This window comes from Cricetulus griseus, chromosome 4 (assembly GCF_003668045.3).
Source record: "Cricetulus griseus strain 17A/GY chromosome 4, alternate assembly CriGri-PICRH-1.0, whole genome shotgun sequence".
In the NCBI taxonomy this organism is placed as follows: Eukaryota; Metazoa; Chordata; class Mammalia; order Rodentia; family Cricetidae; genus Cricetulus; species Cricetulus griseus.
In genome coordinates, this window is record NC_048597.1 from 171,234,014 (window position 1) to 171,261,927 (window position 27,914).

Here is a 27,914-nt window from a genome sequence, read left to right on the forward strand (position 1 = left end):
TCACCCTCCCCTTATGTAACCTAGGCTGACTTCCAACTCATTATCCTCCTGCCTCAGCCTTATCTCATGACTGCTGTGATTCCAGGCATGAGCCACCACACCCAGCTAAACTATAGATTTTTGAGTTGATTTTGTAGCATTAGAATAATAATGAACTCTTAGGGCTGGGGATATAGTTGGGTAGGATGGTAGAATGTAGTCTCTCTCTCTCTCTCTCTCTCTCTCTCTCTCTCTCTCTCTCTCTCTCTCTCTCTCTCAAGATAGGGTTTCTCTGTGTAGTCCTGGCCATCCTGAAACTCGCTCTGTAGACTAGGCTGGTATTAAAGGCCGCTCGCGCAACAATGGTTTCTTTAAATTTTATTTTTCTCACCTTTTTACAATGGCTACAACCTCCTAGTGTTAAATAACAGTAGTGAGAGCTGGCAGTCCCTAGGGCGTTTTTTTTGTTTGTTTTTGTTTTGTTTTGGGTCGGCTTTGTAAAACATTTTATTTATTTTATTAATTGCACAGTCTGGGGTGCTCCTGGGGAAGAGGCCCCAGGACCCAGCAAGCTATCCCAAGACTGGATCATTGGCCAGGAATCTGCCTGGGGAGCCACGTTGGCGAGAGCCTGCCACAGGGTGTGGACTCTAGCCCCGCCAGGGGCATGCACAGTCGCGGTCAGATGCCAGCTCTAGTGCTGGGCACGGTTCCAGGAGCCAAGCACCGATGGGGTGCGGGCTCAGCATCCCAGGGAGCCGGTTGGTGGAGGTGCCGCGCCTGCCCTCACGTCAGGTCTCCCCATCTGCGCTGTGGTCAGACCCACCAGCTGGACTCACCAGCCAGCAGAAGGCTGGGCCGCGCCAGGCTGACGCGATCAGTGAGAGTCGCTGCAGGCGCCGCCTTGGGAACCACTAAGTGTGGTACTGGAATTCTGGGTGTGGCTGCCACTAGGAACCCGAGAGACCTTGGTCTTCCTAGCTCCGTCCAGGGCAGGTTTAGAAAGCAGACTTGTGGTTGGTTCGTCCTTGGGGTGGGAGGAATGGCAGGTGAGAGTGGCTGGAGGGCGGGGAGATGTCACCAGGCAGTCAGGCAGCAAGCACTCCAACAGATGCGTTCAACTGCCTTTTCGGACCAGGAGAAAAAGCCCTGCCCAAACCCAGCAACCATGCCGTCTCTTACTGGAAGTGAGGAGAGGTAGGCAAGCATCCCAGGCTATTGTGGTACTGAGCTGGCTGGTGGCCTAGCTTCCTTACATGTGGTCAGAGGCTCACTGCCCCTCCTAGTCACCAGTCTGGGAAGAAGGAAGGAGGATCCAGAGCCATCACAGCACCAAAATGTCTTTGCTGAGATTACCCGACCATGTGTCCAAATTCAAGGTCTGTCCTTCACCCCAGCCCCCGACCCCCGTTACCTTCAGCAAACCTCAGCAGTTTGCCCGGCTGCTTGCCCAGTCCTCCTTAGAAAACCGCTTCTTTGTTTCCATGGCAAGCTACACACCTTGAGTATTTTTTCTTTTCTATTTCTTTTGTTTTCCTTTCTTGGGGGAGGGGTTTCCTGGCTGCCCTGGGACTGACTCTGTAGACCAGGCTGGCCTTGAACTTAGAGATCCACCTGCCTCTGCCTCCTGGGTGCTGGGATTAAAATTGGGTGCCACCACCACCCAGCTTTTTTTTTTTTTTCCTATTCTTGGGCCACTCTTATAACCTAATTTTGGCTAACCTAACCCTCTCTTTTCTTTCCACACATTCTTTAAGGCCTGGGTCTCTTCTCCCTCCCTCCCTCTTTCATTTGCATTGAGAGAGAATTCATACAACATAAAATTCATGTTTGTTTGTGTTCAATCAGTGCTGGGGATGGAAATAAGACCTTATACATGCTAAGCACATGTGCCGCACAGTCAACCTACTGCCTATCCAATTCAGTGATGTTTTTTGAGACACAGTTTCTCTGTGTCTGTCCTTGAACTTGCTCTGTAGACTAGACTGGCCTCGATCTCGCTGAGATCCACCTGCCTCTGCCTCCCAAGTGCTGGGTTTAAGGTATGCACCACCTCCACCCAGCCAGAGATGTTTATAATAGTCATACAGTTGAGTAACCAAGACCACAGTCTAATTCCAGAACATCTGCCCTGCAAAGAAACAAAATGTACTATTAGACACCATTCCCTGTTTGCCTTTTCCTTGCCCCCTACTTTCTGTCTGTATAGATTTGCTAATTTTGTATATTCCTTAGACGTGTACACATAGAGTAAACGGTCATCTGTGACTGACTTCTTTTAGTTAAAAGTTTTTGGTTTTTCGAGACAGGGTTTCTCTGTGTAGCTTTGGAGCCTATCCTGGCACTCACTCGGGAGACCAGGCTGGCCTCGAACTCACAGAGATCCGTCTGCCTCTGCCTCCTGAGTGCTGGGATTAAAGGTGTAAGCCACCAACACCTGGCTAGTTAAAAGTATTTTAAAGACCCCTTCCTGGGGATGGGAAAGATGGCTCAATGATTAAGAGCAGCTAGGTTGGGTTCCCAGCCCTGCTTCAGCAGGGTCACAGCTGCCTGTAACTCCAGTTCCAGAGGATCTGACATCCTCTTCAGACTTCTGCAGGCAGCATACTCAACCACCACTTCCTACCCCACCCCCAGAATTATTTTTTGTTTGTTTGTTTTGTATTTTTTTTTGAAACAGGGTTTTCTGGCTGTCCTAAAACTTGCTCTGTAGAGTAGGCCTGCCTTGAACTCATGGAGATCCACCTGCCTCTGCACCATGAGTGCAGTATTAAAGATGTATCCTGTCACTGCTCAGCTAATTCTTTTTATTTTTTTTTTACCTTTTTTAAAAAAAAGATTTATTATGTATACAATGCTCTGTATGTATGCCTGAAGGCCAGAAGAGGGCACTAGATCTCATTATAGATGGTTGTGAGCCTCCATGTAGTTACTGGGAACTGAATTCAGGACCTCTGGAAGAACAGCCAGTGCTTTTTTTTTTTTTAAATTATTAATTTGTATTTTACATTCCAATCCCAGTCCCCCCACCCTCCTCTCCTCCTGCTCCCTCCACTTCCCCCTCCCCTGCTATCTGCTCCTTAGAGAGAGGGTAAGGCCTTCCCTAAGAATTCTACTAAGTCTGTCCCATCATCTCATTGAGGCAGGACCAAGGCACCTCCACACCCCTGTGTCTAGGCTGAGCAAGGTATCTCTCCATATAGAATGGGCTGCACTAATTCAGTTTGTGCATTAGAGTTAGGTCTTGGACCCACTGCCAGTGGCCTCGTATATTGTCCCAGCAGCACCATTGTCACCTATATTAAGGGAGTCTAGTTCGGTCTTACGCAGCTTCCCCAGTTGTCAGACAGGAGTCAGTGATCACTCACTAGCTCAGGTCAGCTGATTCTGTGGGTTTCCTCATCATGGTCTTGACTCCTTTGTTCCTGTTATTGCTTCTCTCTCACTTCAATTGTACTCCAGGAGCTCAGCCCATTGGCTAGTTGTATTTAGTTAGTTAGATTTCTGCATCTGCTTCCATCTGTTCCTGGAAGCGGGTTTAGCTTCTCTGGGGTTGTGGACTGTAGGCTGAGTATCTTTTGCTTTATGGCTGGTGTCCACTTATGAGTGAGTACATACTGTATTTGTCTTTCTGGTTTTGGATTACCTCACTTAGGTAATCCTTAGTTCTGTCCATTTGCCTGCGAATTTTAGGATGTCATTGTTTCTTACTGCAGCCAGTAGTCTTAACCACTGAGCCATTTCTTCAGCCCTTGGCTAATTCTTTAAAAAGATCCATTCACAATTGGCATATTTCAGTGAATTTTGTGTGTGTGTGTGTGTGGCTGAAGTGAAATACTTTATCTATTGCTGGGTGCTTAGTCTGTTTGCACTCTTTGGCTTTTCTGAATAATGCTACTGTGATCACTCATGGGTAGTATTTTGTGTGGATGTGCATTTCTATTTACTTGTTTTATTATTTTTAATTATGTGTATGTGTCTCTGTGTGGGGTATGTGCATGGTATGTGCCCACAGAGGCCCAGAGGTGTCAGATTTCCCTTGAGCTGGACTTATAAGTGCTGGAGCTGTGTGATGTGGGCACTGGACATCCAACTCAGGTCCTCTGGAAGAGCAGTTCATGCTCTTAACCACTGAGCCATCCCTCCAGTCTCTGGGTATGCTTTTTTTTTTTTTAAGATTTATTTATTTATTATGTGTACAGTGTTCTGTCTGCATGTTGCCTACAGGCCAGAGGAGGGCACCAGATCTCACTACAGATGGTTGTGAGCCACCATGTGGTTGCTGGGAATTGAACTCAGGACCTTTGGAAGAACAAGCAGTGCTCTGTAACCACTGAGCCATCTCTCCAGGCCCTGGTTATGCATTTTTAATTCTCTTTTGTATGTGCCCAGAGGTGTTTGCTCAGCTGTATAGTAACTTCAGCAGTTTGAAGAACCACCAAGTTGTTTTCCAAAGCACTTGCCCCATTTCACATTCCTACCAGGTGGAGAGAAGGGGCACAGTCTCTCCACAGCCTCATCCACACCTGTCACTGGCGACCACGGTCTGGGGCAGGGGGGTGGAGTGGTTGGGGGGGCGTGTAGTATGCTTTGTGGTTTTGATTCTCTTTTCCTCATGACTAATGGTGTTGATGACCTGATTGTATACTTGTTGGACATTTAATATCTTCTTTTGAGAAATATTGATGCAAATATGTGCCATTCTTTAATCAGGCTATTTGTCTTTTTATTGTTTTGTTGTAAGGTTTCTTTTTTAAAATTGTTGAGTGTGGTATGGTGGTACACTTGTTTAGTCCCAGCATTTGGGAGGCAGAGGCAAGCAGATTTCTGTGAGTTCAAGGTCATCCTGGTCTACATACTGAGACCCTGTCTCAGAATGAATGAATGAATGAATGAATAAATGAATGATAAATTGCAATGAAGAAATCTACATAACATAAAACTTAGCATCTTAATCATTTTAAGGATGCAGTTTAGTGTTAAGATCTAGCATGGTGGGTCAGCAAGTTTGAAGACCAGAATTCAATCCCTGAAAACCACATGGTGGAAGGAAAGAACCAACCCTCTGAAGCCATGCTCTGACCACCACAGGCACACGTGAACCTACATCTATACACATCTGTAATTTAATAAAAATATTTATATTTAAGGAAACAAACTTCATAGTATCCTTCCTTTCATTTAAATCCCTTCTCTGAGTCTCCATTGCTTGCAAGGTAGTGACTCCCATCAGGGCTCACAGGGTCTACACCATGCTGCTTTGGCCACCTCTCCAGTCTCATTGCTTACCATTTCACTGCTCACCAATATCCTCCAGACACAGGGCTTCTGTTCTGCACCTCATACAGTCCCACACCTCTGGCCCCCCACCTTTGACCTCTCTAATGATCCCTCTGAAGCCACCAGCTCCTTCTCCCTCCAGTGAACGTCCAGTGGAGCTCAGCTGCAGAGTCTGTGTTGCTTTGGAAGAGTCAGACTTGCCCTCCACAGGTGAGCCCCGCCTTTCTGATAGAATTTTTCCTGACACCCTTGCTTTTTCTCAGTGTATACATTATGGAGTTGTAATTATGCACTTGGTTCATGTTTGCCTCCCTGGGCAGGCAGGCATGCTGCAGGTAGTGAGTACCTGACCTTCCTTCCCTAGAACATACAGGACTTACCCAGAGCTGAGGGAATAGCAAGCATTCATTTTTCAGTTGGTATTCATAGAAGGAAAGCAGAAGGAAGAGGCGCCGGCATTCCTTGAGCATATCACCAGCCCCTCCAGGGACAGAAGTCCTGACACAGGGCAGGTGGCCATCTGTAGGTCACCTAGCTTCCTGGCCTCTGCTTTTTTTTTTTTTTTTTTTTTAACCTTTTGAGTGGAGACTTTCTTGTCCAGAAAGCAACAGTGGCTTCCTCAAAGGCCCCAACAGAAGTTGTAGGAGGCCTGCCTCCCTGCCCCCACCTCCAACCAGTCTCTCAGGGCCCCAAGGCCTCACAGTTGTCTGCAGTTGTGAGCAGATCATGTGGGTCCACAGGGCCCGAGGGATTCTGAGGTGGGCATCCTCAGCTGCTAGCATGGGCTCTGCTAGACAGTATCCATGGGTAAACAAAGCTGACTTGTCCTCAGAGAGTAACCACACCCCTGGCAGCCTGGGTTGGAGCATCTGTGTGGCCAAGGTTGTCTGTGTACCTCCCTTCAGAAGAGTGGCCATCGGGAGTACAGGGGTGTTCTGTTTCTGACTGAATGCAAGGCTGTTTTTAGACCTGAATGACCTGCTTCTTGTGTAGAGATGGCCAGGTCCCAAGGGGCCTGCCAAGAAAAAGTGGTCTGTCATCAGGCAGAGGGGGAGGGCAGCTTGACAGATGCTGCCCCAGCTGTGGGCATTGCTGGCAAGGCTAGCTACCAGGCAGGCGGTTTGTAGAACCCACTGCCTGCCCTTATGTGGCCTGGGCTCTGTGGGAAAGCCTGGGTGTCCTGGGAGGGGAATTTCTGGGTTTCCGCTGATTTTGCTCTGCAGGCCTCTGAGCTCTGGGCAGGACAGGAGCAGCAATGTCTGTCCTCAAACTTACAGTGGAGGGAGGAGCAGAGAGGATGGCTTCTGAGCTGGCTAGGTCTGGTGTAGTTGAGTGCCTCCTGGCCAGCAAGTAGGAGCCCTTCCCTGGTGCAGTCTAGGCACCAGAATGCCTTCTCGGGCTTTCTTGTGTTGTAGGCCAAAGAAAAGATTGAGGCATACAAGGCATGTGTGGAGTTTTCTGAGTTCATATGAGGCCCAGCTGTGCCTCATATTGCTCATTCCTGTGGGGAGGAAGCTGTACCCCTATGTGTCCTTCAAGGAGTGTGTCCTTCAAGGACTTGGGGCTACAGCTGTCAGTGCTGGTAAGGGATGGGCAGTCAAAGGGCAGGGCTGTAAGAGTCCCATCCCCATCCCAACTGCACTTTAGCCTCTTTCAGATCTTCACACAGCACATAAACAAGAGGATTTTCTGTCCTATTTTATAGAGGCACAGACTCTGAAGGAGGTGACGGGGTCACCAGAGGGTCAAGGTGCAACCAAAGCTGCTGTCACTCCAGGGCTTGTGTTTGTGCCTTAAGAGACCTCCATTTCTGAACAAACTGCATACACAGAGGAAACCTTCAGCTGGGAGTGTTTGCTTAGTCTATGGGTCATTACTGAGCACTTACCATACACATGAATCTGGGAAAGTCCCTGAAGTGTGAGAAACTAAGTGATAAGACAGCCTGGATGCTCATGCCTTTATTCCCAGTACTTGGGAAGCAGAGGCAGGTGGATCTCTGTGTGTTCAAAGCCAGCCTGGTCTACAGATCGAGTTCCAGGACAGGCTCCAAAACTACAGAGAAACATGTCTCAAAACAATCAATCAATCAACCAATCAACCAATCAACCAATCAATCAATCGAACAAACAAAAACTTCTCACCCTGGAGCTGGTTCTATAGGCAGGCTATGCAGCCTAGGGAGGTTTCTGGGCAGGATGGAGGCCACTTCCATCCTTCAACAGATGCAGCTTTATCGAGGTGGAAAGTTGGAGGACAAGGACAAGGGGATTCTGTCCTGGGTAGGAGCAGGCTGGCGGAGAATGGCCCAAGCAGAGCTGGGAGGGCAGCTTATCAGCAACCTCCTCTCCAGAGCAAGGCCAGCTGAACATCTTGCTGTGACCTCCATCTCACAAGGAACAGTGTCCCTTTGGCACGCTGAGAACCCAGACTTGGGTTCGAAGGTCAGGAAACAGGAGAAATAGGTTTAGGGCTCACTGAGGGTGGTTTAGCCACTCAAGCAGTGAAGGGCTGGGGGGACAGGGCAGGGCAGATCTGGGCTGAGGCAAGAGACACAGGCAAATGAATATCTTGGCTGCCACGGTAGGAAGATGGAGCCAGCCTTGGTCTCAAAATCCCCTGGGCAGAAAGACATATGTGTTTCTGAGTTCGCTGTAGGGAGAAGAAACTCCTGTTCCTGTTAGAACTCATTTTTTAAAAAAGATTTATTTATTTATTTATTTATTTATTTATTTATTTATTTATTTGTTATGTATGCAGTGTTCTGCCTGCATATATTCCTGCAGGTCAGAAGAGGGCACCAGAACTAATTGTAGATGGTTGTGAGACACCATGTGGTTGTTGGGAATCGAACTCAGGACCTCTGGAAGAACAGCAAGTGTTCTTAACCTCTGAGCCATCTCTCCAGCCCTATAACTCATTTTTTAAGGGTTTTTTTTCTTTATTTTTTTATGTACATTGACATTTTTGCCTGCATGTATGTCTGTGCAAGGGTGCCAGATCACAGACAGTTGTGAGTGGCCATGTGGGTGCTAGGAATTGAACCTGGGTCCTCTGGAAGAGCTACTGGTGCTTTTAACCATGGAGCCATCTCTCTGGCCCCCTATAAGAACTCTTTCTTGTTTAGCTAGTGTTCACCTCCCAGGTGGCTGAGGCTGCCCACACCTACTCCTGTGCTGCCAGCTCTCCCAGCTTGTTTGGTAAGTTGAGTAAAGAAGAGAAGCCGGGCTGTGGTGGCCCAGAGGCAGGTGGATCTCAGTGAGTTCGAGGCCAGCCTGGTCTACAAGGCAAATCCCAGGACATCCAGAGCTACACAGAGAAACCCTATCTTGAAAACTAAAAAAGAAAAGAAAAGAAAGAAAAAAAGACTCAAGCAAGCATGGCTGTGGCTGAGAGTTAGTTGTTGGATACCTCCATTGCAATCCAGCCTTATATGGACAGGTCACAGAATCCAGCTGCTTCCCATTTTCCAGCCATGGAATGTAGGCAGCATCACTTGCCCCATTTATGGCCTAAATGATATGTAATATTTGTGCCTGGTGCATGGTTTTGGGGCAATCCTGGCCTGGAGGTTTCCTGTCCAGTTGCAAGCACCAGGCACTGTAAGCAGAATTGGAAGTTAATGGACAGCCAAGGGGAGCAGACCCCTCTGTCTGGCCTGTGGCCCCCTATATCTGTACTCTCCTGTCTTGCTTAGCTCTAGACCTTCCTCCGGGAGTATCTGCACAGCTTGCTCCTGCTCTTTCCTCTAATTGCACACCTACTCATCTGTTTCCCAGCTTGGACTTGTTAGAAAGAGAATCCAATGGGCTAGCTACCATTTTACTCTTGGGAGGCTCCTGGCCAAGTACAGATGGTGTTGCTTGGGTCTGGAGTATACATGTGGTCCTGGCTGCTCTGGTGTGATCTTTCCACAGTCTCTGGGTGATGAGCCTCTGCCTACCACATGCCCCTTTCATCTGAGTGCCTTACTAGTCTAGGTGGCCTCCGGCCCTTCTCTGGGCAGGGATTGACCTGACAAGTGCAGCTCCTTTTTGAGCCATTTTCCTAGGATGTAGAGTTGGGACAATAAGATTGGGACCTAGCAGGTGATCTCCAATTTACTAGTCCTGCCCCACTGCAGCTGAGGGATTCTCCTGCCCCTCTTTCTAGTCAGCAAAAGGACACAGCCATTTTCTCAATACAACATATCTGCTAGGTGTGGCCTCAAGACAGCAACTGCAGAATTATTTTTTGTCCAAGAAAGAAATTCCCTTTTATCCTCACATTTTAGCATATTAGTGACTCACTCTGCTCCAGACATGTTGTCCTATTTGTCCCAGCCAGTTTCTGGGTTGTGTGGAAAGACTATGGCTTTGAGAGAACACAGGAAGAATGCTTGGCCAGCTTGTGCCACATGGGAAAGCCAACCTGTCACTTCCTTGGCCAAGCATAGGAAATGGGCTGCATGGCCTTAGCAAGCAAGGGGAATCTCTAGTGACATGGGGGTCACCCTGTCTGGCTACAATGTGCCTGAAACTTGGTATGGTCAGGACCTTAGGTAGGCTGGCCTTGGGAAGGAGGAGGCATGTTCTTCCCTGTGAGCCACAGAGAAAAAGAGGTGGCAGGGTTCTCCCAGTGGCTTCTTAACTCTGCCTGCAGGTTTCAGTTCACCTTGGAGTATTCAAAACCCAGACGCTGAACATACAGCTGCCTTGTGACCCAGTGATGCCGGTGCTGAGTGTTTACCTACAGGAGTGAATACTTGTGTTCACAAGGCTGCCGCCAGAGCTTTTTCATCGCTTTCATAACAAGCCAAACCTGGAGCCTGAAATTAGAAAAAACGAAAGCAATGAATGATAGTATATCCATACAAAGGAATTGCTAGTGAAAATGCAGTTTATTAATACAACACAGCATGTGCTGGGGATATGACTCATTTGGAAGAGTGCTAGCCTAATATGCACAGTCTTGAGTTCAGCCCCTAAGAGTGAACCCCAGCATGTGAGAGATGGAGGCAGGAGGATCAGAAGTTTAAGGCCATCTTCAGCTGCTTAGCAAGTTCCTAATCAGCCTGGGCTACAGAAGACCCTGTCTCAAAAAACCAAGTCCTAAACAGATACACGTACAGCACTGTGGATATAAGGTTGAGTCTTCAAACACACCGAAATGGATGGTGTGACCCCACTCTTACAGAGAAGAAGCAGATTGCAGCCAGATGTCAGGGTTAGGGTTCTTCTTGGGATGGTGGGGATGAAACTAGCAGGAGCAAGAAGGGGTTCTGGGGCCTGGTTTCCAGGTGTGTGTTTTTGCAATGTGTTGAACTGCTTTGCTTGGTGGTACAGGACTAATTCCAGCACTCAGGAGGCAGAGGTAGGTGGATTTCTCTGAATTCAAGGCCAGCCTGATTTACATAGTGAGTTCTAGGACGACTAGGGCTACATAGAGAGATCCTGTCTTAAAAACAAAACAAAACAAAACAAAAAAGTGGGGGGGGGGGAGAAAGAAACATGTTGGAGTGTACACTTCCTTACATATGGTTCCCTTGCTAAGTGTAAATTATACTACAGTAGCAACCTAAAAATAGCCATTTAAGTACAACTCTTAGAGACTCTGAAGGAACTGCTCTTAAACAGGGTGAGACATTATCCTTTTTTTTTTTTGCTTTTATGTGTGTCTGTGTGGTGTGTATGACATGTGTGTACACACATACATGGAAGCCAGACGACAGCTTTAGTGTCAGCACTGTTCTTCCACCTCTTTGAGGCAAGCTCTTCTGTTGTGGTTCACTGCTATTGTAAGCTGGGCTGGCTGGTCCTCAATCTTCAGAGGATTCTCCTGTTTCAGCTTCTCAGAGCACTGGAGTTACTGTGAGTTCTTCCTGGGTCCTGAGGACTGGAACTCAGGTTCCCATGCTTGCATGGCAAATGTTCTACTCACTAGGCTATCTTCTCAGGTGTTTTTTTTTAATTCTTTCTTTCCTTTTTTTTTTTTTTTTTTTTTTTTGAGGCAGGGTTTCTTCATGTAACCCTGGCAGTCCTGGAACTCAACTCTGTAGACCAGGCTGGCCTCAAATTCAGTGCTGGGATTAAAGGCATTTGTCACTATCGCCTGGTCTTCCCAGGCACTTCCATTTTTTTGAGCTTAGGCTATCCTTAAACTCACTATATTTTGTAGGATGGCCTTGAACACACTATCCTCCTGCCTTAGCCTCCTAAGTGCAGGAATTATAGACTTGTACAACCACAGCATTTTTTTTCTCGTTCTTAAAGCCCTGCTGGTATTCTAATGTGAATCCCATTAGTAGACCCACTACTAATACTAACAGGAGGGTATCAGCTGGGAAGGTGGGGTGGGGAGCCCTGAGGGATTTGGAACTCCCATCAAGGCAGAACCCAAGCCCAGTTGAAGTTCTATCCCTGCTGGAAGTCTATCCAGCTTCTTGTCCCTTGTGGCTACTTCCATGACTTTTGTATTTGTCCTATCAGAGGCCTGCATGGTGATGTGGCGTTTGTCTGAGGAGAACATTGTTGGCAGCTCTCTCCTTGGAGACCACAGCAGCTTAGTGTCCGGCTGGCTACAGAGGGAGCATTGGCTCTGAGCCTGGTTTTGAGAAGAGCTGGCAGGACCCACAGGGAGCTCTAGTATCTCAGAAGTCCACAAGAAGTCATCTTGGGAGAGTGTGGTCCCTTCCTCCACTAGGAGCTGTGGGGAAGGCCCCACCTGTGACCTTGTGGGCCCTTCTGGTTCAGGGGAGCAGGGCCTGGCTGAGCTTTCAGCTTCGGCATTGCTATTGCCAGAGGTGCAGATGAGGCCTGGAGGGAGGTCTGTGCTGAGGTTAGGAAGGACTAGGGCAGGGAAGGGGTTGCTAAACCAGGGGAGCATCACCTGGGCACAGAACACAAGGAGGAGTGCAGCCTAGGACATGGAGGCTGCAGGGTTTGCCTGTGCCGTCACCCCAATAGATATCCCATGCTGTCTTGTGATGGTCCTTCTCTTCCGCTTCTCCTCCTACTCCCCTCCTCTTCCTGCTTGTCTGTCTCCTTTCTCTCTCCCCTCCCTCTCTTCTCCTTTTTCCTTAAGTCCTGGCTGGCCTGAAACTTGTATATAGCCAAGGATGACCTTGACACCTGATCCTGATGGCTCCACTTCCCAAGTTCCCTTTATGCTTCTGTGTGCCTTCTGTGCCCCTCTTGATCAGTCAAGCAGTGTAGGTTGAGTAACTCCTGGTGCTAGGCCAAGACTATCTGCCTCCCCCTCAGGTCAGGGCTCCTGGAAGGAAGGATCCAGCCATGGTGACCCTGTCAGCTTCTGTCCATCTCTTTTTTCTTCCTTGCCCATGAGGCATCACTCATTTTCTGACTTATTCTTACTGCTTTTCCTCTCTCCTCTTTCTCTTTGGTGTCAAGAAACATTCATATTCTCCCTCTGTCTGTCTCTTTCCCTCCCCATTACCTCCCTTCAGCAAGCACTGAGTGCTGATGCATGCTGGGGATGCAGACATACCTGGGTTGGAGCTCAGAGTCAGCTGAGGAAGAAAGATGTGTAAACAGAACAGCAAAGGAAGGGGTGAGGAATATAGGGGAGGGAGCCAATGAGGGAAATGGGAAACTTCTACACAGGGGAGAGTGGGGGTGGATTTGAACTGATGCTTCAAAGAAGACTCAGATTGTCCTGGGTAGATAAGCAGAGTCTGCTGTGGTGAAGAAGGTGGGGCACTCGGCTGAGCTGCATGGGGTAGAGTAACAAGTTGCGAGGGCAGAAAGAGGAGCAGGGCTGGACAGGTGGTGAACCTTAATTCCAGCACTGGGGAGATAGAAGCAGGTGGGTTTCTATGAGATCCAGCTTGGTCTCCATAGTGCATGAGTCCCAGGCCAGCCAGGGCTCATAGTGAGACCCTGCCAAAACAAAAAAACAAAAACAAAAAAAACCAACTGAACAAAAAAGAAGCAGGGAGATTGGCAGGCATGGCTGGGGCTGGGGATGACTGTGAATGTAGGAGAAAGACAAGTGTGTGAGGGGGAGGCTGGGCCAGGTGTGGCTAGGGAGAGGTTGCCAGAATCCAAGAAAGAAAAAAAAAAAAGACAATAGTGGGCTGGGCTGGTGTGCTGTAGTGACAGTGGAGAAACAGATATTTGGATCAAGAGGGTTAGGTCAGGCTCCTAGGACTGTGTGGAATGGAAGGGGAATGAATGACTTGAGGATTCTGGCTGGGGTTAACCTTGTGGAGGGTGGAGCCTTTCATGGATGCTGGGTTCTTAGAAGCAGTCAGGATGGGGAACAGGTGGTTCTGATCTCACTCTGACAGACTCCTCCAAATGATGTAGCTGAGGCTGGGGAGGCAATGAGTTGCCCAGTTAGAGATTTGGGATTATCTATCTGGAGACAGTATTAACTCATGGGGCTATTTGTGATGTCTGTGGGAAGCAGCTAGACCTGCATCCCTGGTTCCGACTCACTTGCCTCTCTCTCCTCTTATATACCACCCTTTCTTGACATCTCCCTTTGCTGCCGTCCAGCTCACCCTGTTACCCTAGGGCAGACCCCAGCCCAGAAGCAATGATAACTTCAGTAAGGTTCCTGGAAAGAAGGAAGGAAGGAAGGAAGGAAGAAAGGAAGGAAGGAAGAAGGAGTAGGCAGGAGTTTTGCACTGGTCAGTGGGGCTCCAGACCCTTGATGTAGCCTCTCCTAGGCTTACCTGCCTTTAGACCCAGCTCAGCTCAGGAGAGGGTCTTCCTTGAGTTTTCCAATCTTTGATCCTCCCTTTACTGTTGAAAGATGTTCCCATTTCCCTGTTCCATCTCTTTCATGGCCTTAGTTATTGTGGTTTATACAGATTTTGGGCCAGAGAGATGGCTCAGTGGTTAGGACCATGTGCTGCTCTTGCAGAGGACCTAGGTTTGGTACCCAGAACCCACAAACAGGCAGCTCACATCTACCTATAACTCCAGATCCAGGGGATCAATGTCTCTGGCTTCTAAGGGCTCTGCATGAGCACACAGACCATGCACATATACTCACAAAATAAAAATAAGTTTATAAATCTAAAAAATTTTTACAGATTTCAGCGTCCTAGATCCTAATATTAACTCCACTGTTTGAACACGTTGATGGGGTGGGGCTAAGGACGGTAGGTATGATTTATGACCCTTGGGTTATGAGAAACTGCTTCCAAGAAAAATTAATGGCAGGGGGCTGGACATCAGCTGCCTGCAGAGTCAGGTGGAGAGTTGAGCTCCTTGCTCTTAAAGTTCCCTATGGCCCTCTGAGTCAAAATACATGTAGTTGTCAGGTGCCCTATGGCCTGGCAGGTTCTGAGTGCTAGATGACCACTCAGCCCTACAGTTTTCATATGGCATTGTTGTTACTCTCTCTCTCTCTCTCTCTCTCTCTCTCTCCCTCTCTCTCTCTTATTTATTTATTTTGTTTATTTATTGATATTTTTCGAGACAGGGTTTCTCTGTGTAACAGTCCTAGCTGTCCCAGAACTCGCTCTGTAGACCAGGCTGTCCTCAAACTCACAGAGATCTACCTGCCTCTGCCTCTCCTGAGTGCCTACTATTCCCTTTTAATTTTTGTTACATGTGTTGATCTGTGTGTGCTCACATGTGCATATGTAGGGGGTATGCATTGTTGCTGCATGCGTGTGGAGGTCAGAGGAAAATTTTGTGGGATCAGTTCTCTCTTTCTACCACATGACTCACTCCCAGGGATTAGACTCAGGTCCTCAGGCTTAGAGGCAAGCACCTTAATCTGCTGAGCCATCTCAGCAGCTCTGTTTTGTTTTTTTGAGACAGAGTCTTGATAAGTAATTCCAGTTGGCCTGTAACTTGCTATGGTAGACCTGGGAGGGTAGCCTCAAGCATGCTGGGATTCCTTGCTTCTGCCTTCCAAGTGCTAGGATCACAGGTATGTGCTACAATGCCCAGCCCATCGGCTCCCTCCATTCCTCCCTTCATCCCTCCTTTCCCCTTCCCTCTTTCTCTTTCTCCCTTTTTTTCCTTCCTTCTTTATTCTTTATTTTTTTCATATTTATTTATGTATATGCATGTCTGCGGGTATATGTGTGCCTTGACACATGTGTCAAAGTTAGACTACAACTTTGGAGAATCTATTCTCTCCTTCCAGTATGTGGGTCCAGTATGAACTCGGGTTGTTGAGCTTGGCAGTGGGTGCCTTTATCCATTGAGCCATTTTCCTGGCCCACCTTTCTTACTAGACTGGTTCCAGGCCTTGAATTCCCTATGTAATCAAGGATGGCCTTGAACTTCTGCTCAAAAACACCCCTCTCAATTAAAAGGACACATTTTTTAGCTGTATAATTAACAAAGGTAAGAGAAGATCTCCAGAATTGAGCTTGGATGTGGGGAATGGACGGTGCTGGTCACGGGGTTTAATTGGGGTAGCATTTGGAAAACAGTTTGAAGGTGGCGTTAAAGAGCTGGAGAAAAGCTGACTCTCAGGCCTCTGATTTTCCTTCTTAGAATGGATCTCAAACCGGAGTTGGTGGCACACACCTCGAATCCCAGCACTTGGGAGGCAGAGGCAGGTGGACGTCTATGAGTTTGAGGCCAGCCTGGTCTCCAGAGTGAGTTCCAGGACAGTCAGAGCAACACAATGAGATTCTTTTTCCAAAACAAACAAACAAAAAACTCTCAAAAACAAACATAAAAAGTAATCTTAAGAATAAATGGTAACATGGGGAAATTTCTCATGAAACCATGTGAAACAATAAAAGTCACACAACAGATTTTATGGTACGTAATCCACAGTTTTTGTTTGTTTTTCAAGACAGAGTTTCTCTGTGTAGCCCCTGAGTGTCCTGAAATTGCTCTGCAGGCCATGCTGGCTTCAAACTCACAGAGATCCTCCTGCCTTTGCCTCGCTGAGTGCTGGCATTAAAGGTGTGCACCATCACCACCTAGGAACTTTTAGGGAATTTTTTAATGGATAATTTCAATCATTTATAAATGCTTTATACGTACCATATTCCCTACAGCAAACATAAAAAGTTAAGAGAAAACCCCTCTGAGAAATGTGAAGTGATAAAACCAAACATATCCAGAAATTAACCTTAGGAGCCAGAAGGTCAAATCACTAGAATAGTCTGTCACTTTATTCAGTAAATACAGTCATGTGTCATTTAGTCACAAAGAAACATTCTGAGAAATGTGTCATGAGTAGATTTTGCTGTTGTGCAAACATGGTGAAGTGTGCTTATAGGAACCAAGACAGCTATGACATCGTTGGGTGGTGTCATCTTAGGGAACTATGTCAGAGATGAGTTACCCATCATTGACTAAAATGGCATGCAGTGCATGGTGACATATGTATCAAACCCTATGTGAGGTTGAGGAGAGGTCACCAAGTCACATGTGACTAGGCCAATGAGGGTGCCTGGATCTTTACAATGTGATACTGGTCAGGGCCTGTCTCTTGTCAGAGTTAACTTTCTCTGATCTGTATGATATTGTGGTTGGAGGGTGTCAGACTGGATAAACTCTGAGGGTCCTGGAAGACCTTGGGCCAAGTCTGTAATTCTATCTTAAAGAAGACAAAGTGTTTGTTTATTTGTTTGTTTGTTTGTGTGAGGGCACACATGGGTGTTTTAGTTGTACATGCCCATGTGTGCACACACATGTGGAGGCCAAAGAGCAACCTTGGGCGGTGTTCCTCTGGAACTGGCCTCCTTGGTTTTTTGTTGTTATTGTTTTCCTTTTTTGCCCTGAAGCTTTCTTAGTAGATTCCGCTGGCTGCCCATTGAGCCTACTGCCTGTCTCTGTCTCCCCAGTACTGGAATTACAGTGTGTGTGTTACCATGCCTGGTATTTTTACATGGGTTCTGAGGATTGAATTTGGGTTTTTATGTCTGCAAGGGAGCACTTTGCAGACTGAGCTCTCTCCCCAGCCTGAAAAAGAGAGCTTTGCCTTGGCCTAGTCACAGAACAGAGTTACTGAGCATTTGGGATTCTCTGCTTCGAGTTCCAGCTATTTATTCCAGTTGTTTACATACAGAGAGACCAGCACACAGGACCTTGTTCCGTATTCTAGACTTCGAACTGCCCTGTCTTGACCCTGCTTCTTGGCCACCCCTCTTCCTTTGAGAACCCTTGAGCTTACTCACTTGGGGCTATGCTGACATCTCAGGCTTTACTGATGCCTAGAAAAGCAGGAATGAGGGTCCTAGTCTGTGGAATTGGTGAGTGGAGGTGGGACCTCAGAGGGAAGCCCCACCTGCCCAGGGGAAGAACATCTCTTTCCTCCTGGGACACTTTTGAAATAGTTTGGCTGTCATGGCTGAGGTACTTCAACTGTCTGAAGGTGACTGAGGCCTCTACTTCCTAGTCTGGGGCAGTCCCACCCCTCTCAGCTGCACTCACTTGTTGGCCAACTGGAATCTACCTTCCACATCTCTAACAACATTTGATAAAGGATCCTGTGCACTGTGGCCTTTCCCAGAACCTGATAGTTTACAGTAGCTGCTGGGGCACCTTAGAAACTTCTGCTTTCAACATGAACATGCCTGTGTCCGTCCTCCAGGGCGGGGCTGGAGACTCAACTCTTCCTGAACTAGCTAGCAGTTGCCTGGAAGTTAAAACGATGTGGACAGACTGATCTTTTTTGGGGGGCAGACATTAACTGATCTTTAGGTTTCCAGGCAAGACACTGTGGAAGACACCTACCAGTAGACAAAATGCAAATGAAGATGACATATATTGACCTATCAAATTGGCAGAGGTGAGAAAAGGCTAATATCCAAAATAGTGCTTGGATATGGGGAAATGAGTTCCCTCTCAGAAGGGTGGTTATTGGGTTAATGGGCACAGCATTTGAAAGTGGCTCCAAATTATGACATCTTAAACTTTACCAGATACATCAAGCAAGGATAGGGGACAGAACAGCTGCCCTGGATGGACACAGTGAGGATAATAGGAAAAGATGCCCCCAACTCCCCTTTCTTTTTTCTTTCTTTCTTTTTTTCTTTTCTTGGTTTTTTGAGACAGGGTTTCTCTGTGTAGCTTTGGAGCCTCTCCTGGCACTCGCTCTGGAGACCAGGCTGGCCTTGAACTCACAGAGATCCGCCTGCCTCTGCCTCCCGAGTGCTGGGATTAAAGGTGTGCACCACCAACGCCCAGCTCTCAGCTCCCCTTTCTAACACGAACACATTTCCCTCCAGCAACCAACAAATGCATGGAAAGACAGCGCCTCTGAAGAGCTCCGTGCCCTGCACGGAGAAACCAGAAAAGGTCCAGAAGGCCCCAGACGACAGGTAAGGCCTTTTCCAATCAGGGATAAGTCCAGACTAGGACGGAATTGTCAGGAGGTGACCTGCTAGTGAGGGGACCTTAAAGGACTGGAAAGATGCCTCTGTCAGTACAGCACTTGTTTTTCCAAGGGTGAAGACCTGAGTTCAATCCCCAGCACCCACGTGAAAAGAAAAAGGCTGATTGTGGCAGTGTGTGTTTGTAATTCTGGTGCTGGGGAGGTAGAGACAGCACCTGTGAGGGTAGCCTAACTGGTGAGAGACCCTGCCTCAAAAGAAGTGGATGGCATTCCTGAGGATGACTCTCAAGGTGGTCCTCTGGTCTACACACACACACAGACACATACACACACACACACACACACACACACATATACACTTACATACTTGCACATGTACAAATATGAGAGGTGGGAGCACTTTAGGTCTGAGTCAGGCAGGACACCTTAGTATGGCCTCTTCTTCCCACCCTTCCAGCCTGTCCTAGTGCATTGGGACCTAGCAGGGGCCAGGCTTCTCAAGTTACCAGTCTCCTCCCTGCTCACCTGTCCTTGGGCCAACCTGGCCAGAGCAAAGCTTTGTATTTCAGCACGTTCTTTCCTGATCAGTAATCTCAGTCATTTGAGTGTTCTGAGTGCCTCAATGAGGAACGGCAGGCTGCCCAAGGAGGCTGCAAGGAGAGCAGATCTGTCTGTATCATGGCCCTGGAGCTGTGAGTCTAATGCTTCTGTCTTGTATACCTCTAGACTGTGGTCCCTGGACCCACATTTCTTGGGCCTCTGCCTACTTCTTGGCTAGAGAAATCAGAGTGTCTTTGTTGTTCAGGGCTGAGCAGCTGCTGAGCATTGTGGGAGACTGAAGCTCAGGCCAAGCATACCTCTGTGGGTGTGATACTCAAATCTGTTTGGGAAGGAGGAATCATGAGTGCCCTTCCCCAGAGATGAGCGGTACACTTGCAGTTCTTATCATATTACTGTGTTTCTTAGAGAAGGGCCTTAGTCTCCAATCTCTGCTCCAATCTTCCGGCACAAAGCCAGGGTAGAATTGGCACTGAGGACACATGGGCAGGACTCAAGGGTTCCTTGTCCCTGGAATGGAATGTCTCCTTTGCAGTAGTCTACACTGGTCAGAAGGCTCGAAGAGTGAAGAGATAAAAAAGTATGGCCGGGAAGGGGTAAGTATGTGGAGGCTACCTTGGTCTGCCCACTGAGAGAAGTGTCCTGGGATGCCCAAATTCACTATTGGCCTCTTGGCCACCAGGCCTGTTAGTAGGAACCCAGGAGACCTCAGTGAGTGCCCTTGCCTTGGTGGGAATGGGTGTCCCTCTAGTCACTGGCTCTCTGGAAAAACTCAACAATACCAGGAGATGAGCTAGGCTTGGAACTCAGCCCTTCATACCCTTGCTGTTTACCAGGGGGGTCTCTATGGCATTATCTCCTGGTGGCTGGAGCAGGGGGCCCTGTGGTGGTCTGATCACTAGCCTCTCAGAGCCAGGTCTTATGTTTGCAGACACTGCTGAGCAAATACAACCAGCAGTACCACAAGCTGTTTAAAGACATCCCCTTGGAGGAGATGGTTCTCAAAGGTGAGCTGTTTCCAGCACGCAGCTGGTGGGCACCCAGGCCTTCTACTTGGGAGCCTTTATGCTAAATTTACATGTGAGAACAATTTAGATGAAGTTGCTCCTTTTCTTTAAAAGCATGAAGAGACGGGGTGGTTTGGGATGTGGAGTTAAGTTATGCAGGTTTGCTGGAGGAAAGGTAAGAATACCAGGTGTTTCTGTTCTGCTCTCACCAGGGAGGTGCTGTCCCTTGCTCAGGTCTCTCATCAAGCACATAGGGACATTTGCACAAGCTAGACCCTCTTCTCAAGGCAGGGTAAAGCCTCTTCCTGAGGTAACCGAAATCCAGGGCTAGAGACTTGGACAGGAAGTTGCTCAGACTTTGCTGGTAATAGAGAAAGAGGAAACATCTAGCAGTTTGGTGGGTGGGGTGGGACACTCAGGATTCTCAGAAAGACCCTTTGAGTGCTTGCGGAGTAGATTGGGGATGGGGGCAGGAGAGTCTTGAGGGCAGGTGAAAAGGTAAGAGGGAGGGGCTTCTCTGGGGTTAACCTTACTCATGGCTGTCTTTTCTCCCATGACTTCTCAGTGTGTTCCTGTGCCCTCCAAAGAGACCTTCTTCTGCATGGCCGGCTCTATATCTCTCCCAACTGGCTCTGCTTCCATGCCAGCCTCTTTGGCAAGGACATCAAGGTAATAATGAATGGTGAGGGTTGCTATGACCAAGTAAGGCTCCTGCCTAGGAACCAGGGGAGGGATAGTCTCCTGTCTTGTGGGCATGCCTTAAGTTATGCCTGTTATCCATGTGCTCTGCATGTGGTGAAGCCTCTCACTGGTTGGATGAGCAGCATCAAGGTCTCTCATCTCATGTTCAGAGAAGTAGCTCTCCTCCTTCTAAAACACAGGCCCCTATCTTGACCCTACATCTGGCCTGACAATTGATAGCTAAATTTTACTGACTTCAGATATCTCAGAAATGTTTTCAGGGTCAAAGTGCAGTGTCAGGTTTAGGGGGAGTCACTAGTGTGACCAAGGGCCGGCTCAGGGACTCTGTGAGTAGAGCAGAGAATTCAAGAGAACAACTGTGCTCCGAGTCTTGGATAGCAGGGGTCATGCACAGAAGAGAATCTAAAGCCAAATGTCTGATCAAGGCTGGGCAAGGAGGCAGGATAGTTGGAAGGGGACCCTAGATGAGAATGTGAAAGGCCTAGATGCCCCTGCTACCACACACACACACATGGCTTCACCAGGGTGTGCATTCTTGGTGGAGTGCCAGCTATGTCTATCCTTTGCTCCAGTGAAGAAAACCAAGAGCCTTTGTTTTTGGGTGGCTAAGAAGCATCTCTCTTTCTCTCTCTCTTAGGTGGTCATTCCTGTGGTGTCTGTACAGTTGATCAAAAAACACAAGATGGCACGGCTCCTTCCCAATGGACTGGCCATCACCACAAACACCAGCCAGAAGGTCTGTGAGCCTCTGGGCCAACAACTTCTCCTGTCCTTCTCCCCATCATAGTTCTAGAACCCTGTGGCCTGGTGATGGCCTACTCCCTGGCCCTTACTTCTCCCTACCCTCTAGCTTCCCAGCACATGTTCCAGGCTAATGAGCTAGAAAAACCTTTCCCAGGTGAAGGCCTAGTTGGTTCTCATGGCCCATATACCTCTGAACTGGCCCCCAATCCATAGACACAGCCTGCTAGTACAGCAAGAAGTCCCATCTCATCCTATCTTTTTTTTTGTTTCTTTTCATGTTCCAGTATGTCTTTGTGTCTCTGCTCTCCCGGGACAGTGTATATGATATGCTGAGGAGGGTCTGCACTCACCTACAGGTATGGAACTTGGAGGCACAGGTTGACCTGGGAGACTGCACCCAGGTCTTGGGACAAGGCAGTTAGGGGAGATTAGAGTGCCTCTCTAGCACCAGGAATGGGAACAGAGAGAGGGAACTTACTCTCTGGGCTCAATGTACCAGAGGCTGTATTTGAACTGTGTACACTGAGTGTATCTTTTGGCCAGTCTTTGTGTGTCCTCATACATACATTTGCCCTCACCTATGCCTCCTTAGTGTACAAATAGACAGGAGCATATGGCTGCTTCTCTATATACCCTCTGGCCAAGGTGAGCAGGGGGAAGTAGGGAGGGGGCAGGGGCATAGAAAATGAGTTGCCTGGGATTTGATCCTCTATAGTAGTACAAAGCACCTTCCAACCACCCACCATACACAAACTCTGTGACCTGGGCTTCACCTGACACAGGTAGCTTGTTGGTGAGGGGCCCCCTGTGTTTGATCTTGCCTATTCCTTTTCCTCCCCAGCCTTCCAGCAAGAAGAGTCTAAGTGTAAGGAAATTCCCCGAGGAAGCTGAGTGCGAGTCTCCAGTGATTGCTGACGCTGAGAGCAAGGGCCTGAGGGTGAGCAGGGCTCTAAAACTTTAGGGCTACCATGTAGAATTAGGACACATGTTCTAGAGCCAGGGGCCACACTGTGTTAAAGGTTTCCTAGACTGCATGCCATGTGGAGCACATAGACCCTCAGCAGACTGGCTGAAGTATATCCCCCAAACCCTGGCTGGGTTGAGTCTCAGACCAAATGGATGCAAAGCCAGTCATCCATCCTTTCTTTTCTCAGAGGAAGGAGGACATTCAAAGCCACAGGCATACCCTTAGACAAGAACTCCAAAGCCAGGGGCTGGAGCGCTGGCTCTGTGGTTTAAGAGTGGTTGCTGCTCTTGCACAGGACATACAAGCAGAGAAAACAAACACACACACAAAAATACAAGCAGGCAAAATATACACATACAAAAAATATATACATTAAAAAAAAAAGAGAACCTCAAAGCTGGTTTTTTGTTTGGTTTGGTTTTGGTTTTGGTTTTTCGAGACAGGGCTTCCCTGTGTAACAGCTCTGGCTGTCCTGAAACTCACTCTATAGACCAGGCTGGTCTTGAACTCACAGAGATCCACCTGCCTCTGCCTTCCAAGTGTTGGGATTAAAGGCATGCACCACCACCACCCAACTGGGACAGCTGAGTTTTGAGAGCAGAGATAAAGTGTTGGTGACCTCAAAGTGTTTAGAGCCTCCCCAGTAACTGAAGCATTTAGCCAAGCATACAGTATACAGACTATCATGCCAGGGACAGAAGCCAATGTCCCCTTTTGTATAGATAAGAACTGTAAGTCACCTCTGCCAAGGTCAGTGGCTTGTTCAGGGTTAGAATCTGTATCAAAAGAAGCCATAATTTGTACCATCTCAGGCTGTCTTGAACTCAGATCTGAGCATGTACGATGGTTGTCTGACCTAACATAACCACTGTACTTCTTCACTGTGGTCTTCAAAGATATTGTTTTGGGCGAAGGGGTTTCATTTGCTTCAGTGTTTTAGCCACTGGGTAAGTTGCCCAAGCTCATACAAGTGACTCATATTAAATTCAGTGGGTCAAAACAACAACAAAGCAATAGGTGTGAAAGGAGGCAAGGACTAGATTCCAAGACAAAATAGATCAGCCAGGGTGGGAGGGAAAATGTTAAGAGAAGGTACCATATGGTTATGATGTATTATATATGTATGTATGAAATTATTTAAAATGATGTAAAATTCAACCATATGTCCCTTCAATAGTAGTATTGAATGGTATAATTACAGTTAATAATACATAAAAGATGTTTTCTGGCAGAGGAATGATATAGCCAGAGAATATCCAGGAAGTACATGTTATTCTTATTTTTTTATTTTTTTAAAGGCATGTGCCACCACACTCATCTTTTTTTTTATAGACTCTATTTATGTATTATGTATACAACATTTTGCTTCCATGTATATCTGCACACCAGAAGAAGGCACCAGATCTCATAATGGATGGTTGTGAGCCACCATATGGTTGCTGGAAATTGAACTCAGGACCTCTGGAAGAGCAGCTGGTGCTCTTAACCTCTGAGCCATCTCTCCATGTCTAAGGGTATATGTTATTATATTCCACTCCTGAGTAGTCATCTGGATTGGTAATAGCTGGAGAAAATCTTTTTTTTTTTCAAGACAGGGTTTCTCTGTGTAGTTTTGGAGCCTATCCTGGCACTCGCTCTGGAGACCAGGCTGGCCTCGAACTCACAGAGATTCACCTGCCTCTGCCTCCCGAGTGCTGGGATTAAAGGCGTGTGCCACCAACGCCTGGTGGAGAAAATCTTGATAACCCTGTAGTGGGCTCCTTAGGACAAAGGATACTCACTCACCTCCTGTCTTCTCCACAGGAAGTCCTTATTCCTGAGATGAAGTGGAGAAAAGTGTGCCCAGCCTCCACATCACTGTCACTCCCAGACAACATCTCTTGTGTCTCTCGGATACCCACAGATTCCACAGATAGCTGCTTTCCCTCCAGGAAACCTTCAGGGTCTGGTGAGTTCTGGATCTTGTCTGTGGCAACTGCTTGCAGAGTCTTAGCCTTTTCTCTTATTCTATGCAAAGAATCCAGCATGGCCAGCCAGGCTTCTGAGAGCTGTTTCTTTCTTTCTCCAAACCCATATGGAAAATCCAAGAGCCCAAGCAGCTTCAGCACATGAAGGGAGGGGGAGCTGCCCCACTCTGGCTGGGACCGCACGTGCCCCAGGAAGATGCCTAGCTGCTCTCCCATTGCAGAGACCGCCTGTGACGCAGATGTGTTGGAGGAAGAGCCCATGATGGACCAGGAATTGAGGCTGTGGGATTCCCGGCTCCTCAAAGTCATCTTTGTGATGTAGGTGTCTATACTGAGGGAGGACTGTAACCCAGAGTGGTGGTGGCCATGGTGATGAGGTGTTTGAAACAGGTGTATTAAGGATTGACTGGTTATTGCCTAGATCCAAGGGGATGTTCCAAATCAACTCCAAGTTCTTGAGTGGCTTCTGAAGTCCTCATGACTCATCCTCCCGGCTTTCTTTCTGAGTCTCTGTATTTAGACTTCAGGCAGTGCTATGGCAAGGGGCAGGATAAACTTGCTGCCCAGACTTGGGGAGCCATCAAATAACTGAGAGAAGTACTAGCCAGGGAAACACATATTTTCTCCACTGCCTAGCATTAGGACAATTTTCAGGACCCCCTGCTTATCTGTTTCCCTCTCTTCTTTTTTTTTCTTTTACCATGTGTATATACGTATGTGTGTTCAAATGTATGTGAGTGCATGTATCTGTGCACATGCATGGAGTCTTCATCTGCGCATATGAAGGCCAAAGGTTAACATTGTAAGTTTCTTTCCTGATTGCTTGCCAACTTATATATCAAAGCAGGGTCTCTCATTTGAACCAGCTTGGGGAGAGAGAGGCTATTGTCATTCCCCAGGTCATCACCTAGGGTCAGAGTGTGGCTGAAGGGATGAGCCTCATTTGCAGAAGAGGGCATCCCTGCTTGTGGAAATCAGGTGGCAAAAGCCAAGGAATTCCCAGAGTTCTGCAGAGGGCCTGGATCTGGGGCATCTCCAGACATTAGCTAGGCCTTACCTTCCAGTGATGTTATGGTGTATGCAGTCCAGTAGACAAAGGGCAAAGGGCCTCTGCTCTGGAGATTGGAAGATAGTAACAGGGGTTAGGGGAGACAAAGGAAGGCAGATGAGGGCAAAGACCCACCTGATTTACTTGGCAGACTAAAAACCCAGAGGTTTTGAATTGAGTCTGGTGGCTGTTAAGCCCTAGGAAGCTTGGCAAGTGGCCATGTGCTCCATGGTATGGGTCTCTGAAAAAAGACCAAGATGGGTAAGGGGAGATGGGAAAGGTCACTCAGAGGGTGGGAGCTGGAATGTGGGACCGTAAAACATCTTCCCAGTTTTGGCATCAAATGTTAGATGGGATTTGTGGAGGTAACATGGAAGTTCAGGGTAGGGGATTGGCACCTCCAGAAACAGGATTGTTCTTTAATCAGAGCAGCTGAAGGGCCACCATTTCTCTGTGGAAGTGAGACTGTGTCTGTGTGGCATGAGGTCTTGAATAGGGCAGAAAAGGGGGGAATTTGGGATGGAAGAGTCCATCTGCAGATCAGTTCCCCTGAAATCTGGAAGTGGTAGATACCAGTGGGTTTAGTATGTTGAGCTCAGAAGCTTCCACAGGTGTTAATCAGTCAAGTCAGCTTTCCTGTCCAGAGGGTCGCAACGCGCCCCCCCCCCCCCCCGTTTTAGATTATTAAGTCTTCGTCTTCCACATCCTCTGTCTCTGCCATCTAGGTTTGATTTCCAACCTCAGCCTTTCTAGGGGAATGGGCCTGCTACCTTAGAGATTGATATCACCTTAATAGCCACTGGAGGGGGTGTAGAAAAAACCAAGGTGGTTAGGAAGAGGAAGAGTAGGATACTAGTTCTGGTTGTCTGGCTTCCTTCATGGCTTGGCTGAAGGTAGAATTTCTACTAACTGTAAGAACATTACCATGATGACAAGTCTCAGGCCATCCCTGTGGCCTCTAAGAAAAATGATGCCAGGGTCTGTTTGATGAAGAGGAGCCAAGGGCTCTTCAAACCCTCCAATTTGGGGAATTAGGGTAGTTCTCATGCTATTTCTTGTAAACCTCCACCAAATGCCCTTTCTTCAGGAGAAAGGCTCAACTCCTAGCCTGGTACTTGATGCACATGCCTGTGATCCCATGCTGTAATTTAGAGGATGAGGCAAGGAAGATCATGGATTTGAGGCCAGTCTGGACTACATAGTAAGTTCCAGGCCAGCTTGGGCTATGTATTCAGACTGTCTCAAAAACAAAACTAAGCTAAAGTAAAAAGCATATGGAGATGTAACTCAGTTGTAGAATGCTGGCCTAGAATGCACAAAACCCTGGGTTTGATCCCCAGCACTGTATAACTGAAGCATGACAGCATGTGCCTATAATCATAGCAATTGGGAGATGAAACAGAAGGCTCAAGATTTCAAGGCCATCCTTGTCTACATATCACTTTTGAGGTCAGCCTGTGCTGCATGTAATGTAGCCCTGTCTCAACAAAACAAAACTGGGGTTGGAGAGACGGCTCAGCAGCTAAACCTGCTTGCCTTTCTTGTACAGGAATTCTGTTTCTTAGCACCCGTGTCAGACAGTCCACAACCATCTGTAACTCCAGTTCTAGATGATCTGATGCCCTCTTCTGGCTTCTTTGGGCAGGGTGTGCATGCATGAACACACACACGCTCACGCACACGCGCACACACACCAAAACTAGAAAATCAAGAAACAGAGTTAACCCCTCATTGCCCCTGTTTCTCCAGGATCTGCTTCTTAGTCGTGTCCTCATCCTATCTGGCATTCCGCATCTCCCGACTGGAACAGCAATTATGTTCCTTGAACTGGGGTGGTCCACTCCCAGGGGACAGGTGAGACCCTTTCTCTTCCTATTGCCTTTGGGATTGAAGGGTAGGTCTGGGCCAGGCTGCTACAATCCTGATTGAACTTGGCTCTGTTTTGAACTGGCTGGATGGTCCTAAGCAGGGTTGGGTAGGTGTGCAAAGTACCAGATCTCACTCTGGCCCACTCTCAAGGGGAGTAGGGTCTCCAGGCCTTTCCTCTGATCTGAACCTCTCTCTTGCATGCAGGTAACAGTTACTTGGCCTTCATCCCCACACCTTATCCAAGGATGCTCTGGGTGCTGTCTCTACCAACGATTCCTGAGGTTTATACTGCAGTTGTGCTGAGAATGAGAATGAAGGAAAATAATCTAGATCCTTCCTCCAGCCCCCTCCCCCAACACTTCTTCCCTCAATGAGTGATCTGAAGTACCTGTTTACAGATTAACTGACTCCTACATTTTTGGACTCAAACAAAACGTTAGATCTTTTGTTTTTTTAATCAGATGAGGAGTTCTGTACACTAAGCTTCAGCAACCACTTAAATGATAGAAAACATATTAACTTGGCTTTTG

At 47.7% G+C, this 27,914-nt stretch overlaps 1 protein-coding gene across 5 annotated transcripts; it reads left to right on the top strand.

The window, feature by feature from the left end:
• Positions 1 to 817: 817 nt before the first annotated feature.
• Positions 818 to 27,903, top strand: Gramd2a (GRAM domain containing 2A). Of its 5 annotated transcripts, none has more exons than XM_027414864.2 (12): positions 824 to 1,176; positions 18,416 to 18,508; positions 19,616 to 19,676; positions 20,012 to 20,087; positions 20,653 to 20,756; positions 21,427 to 21,525; positions 21,818 to 21,889; positions 22,375 to 22,470; positions 24,304 to 24,448; positions 24,689 to 24,785; positions 27,265 to 27,369; positions 27,589 to 27,903. In XM_027414864.2, the coding sequence occupies exons 1-12, from the start codon at positions 1,022 to 1,024 to the stop codon at positions 27,590 to 27,592; spliced, it is 1,107 nt and encodes a 368-aa protein (XP_027270665.1). In that variant the 5' UTR covers positions 824 to 1,021; the 3' UTR covers positions 27,593 to 27,903. The 5 variants fall into 5 exon arrangements, with proteins under 5 accessions (XP_027270666.1, XP_027270665.1, XP_027270671.1 ...); XM_027414870.2 differs by lacking the exon at positions 824 to 1,176 and adding an exon at positions 4,564 to 5,469; XM_027414866.2 differs by lacking the exon at positions 824 to 1,176 and adding an exon at positions 16,690 to 17,976.
• The last annotated feature ends 11 nt before the right edge of the window (positions 27,904 to 27,914 follow it).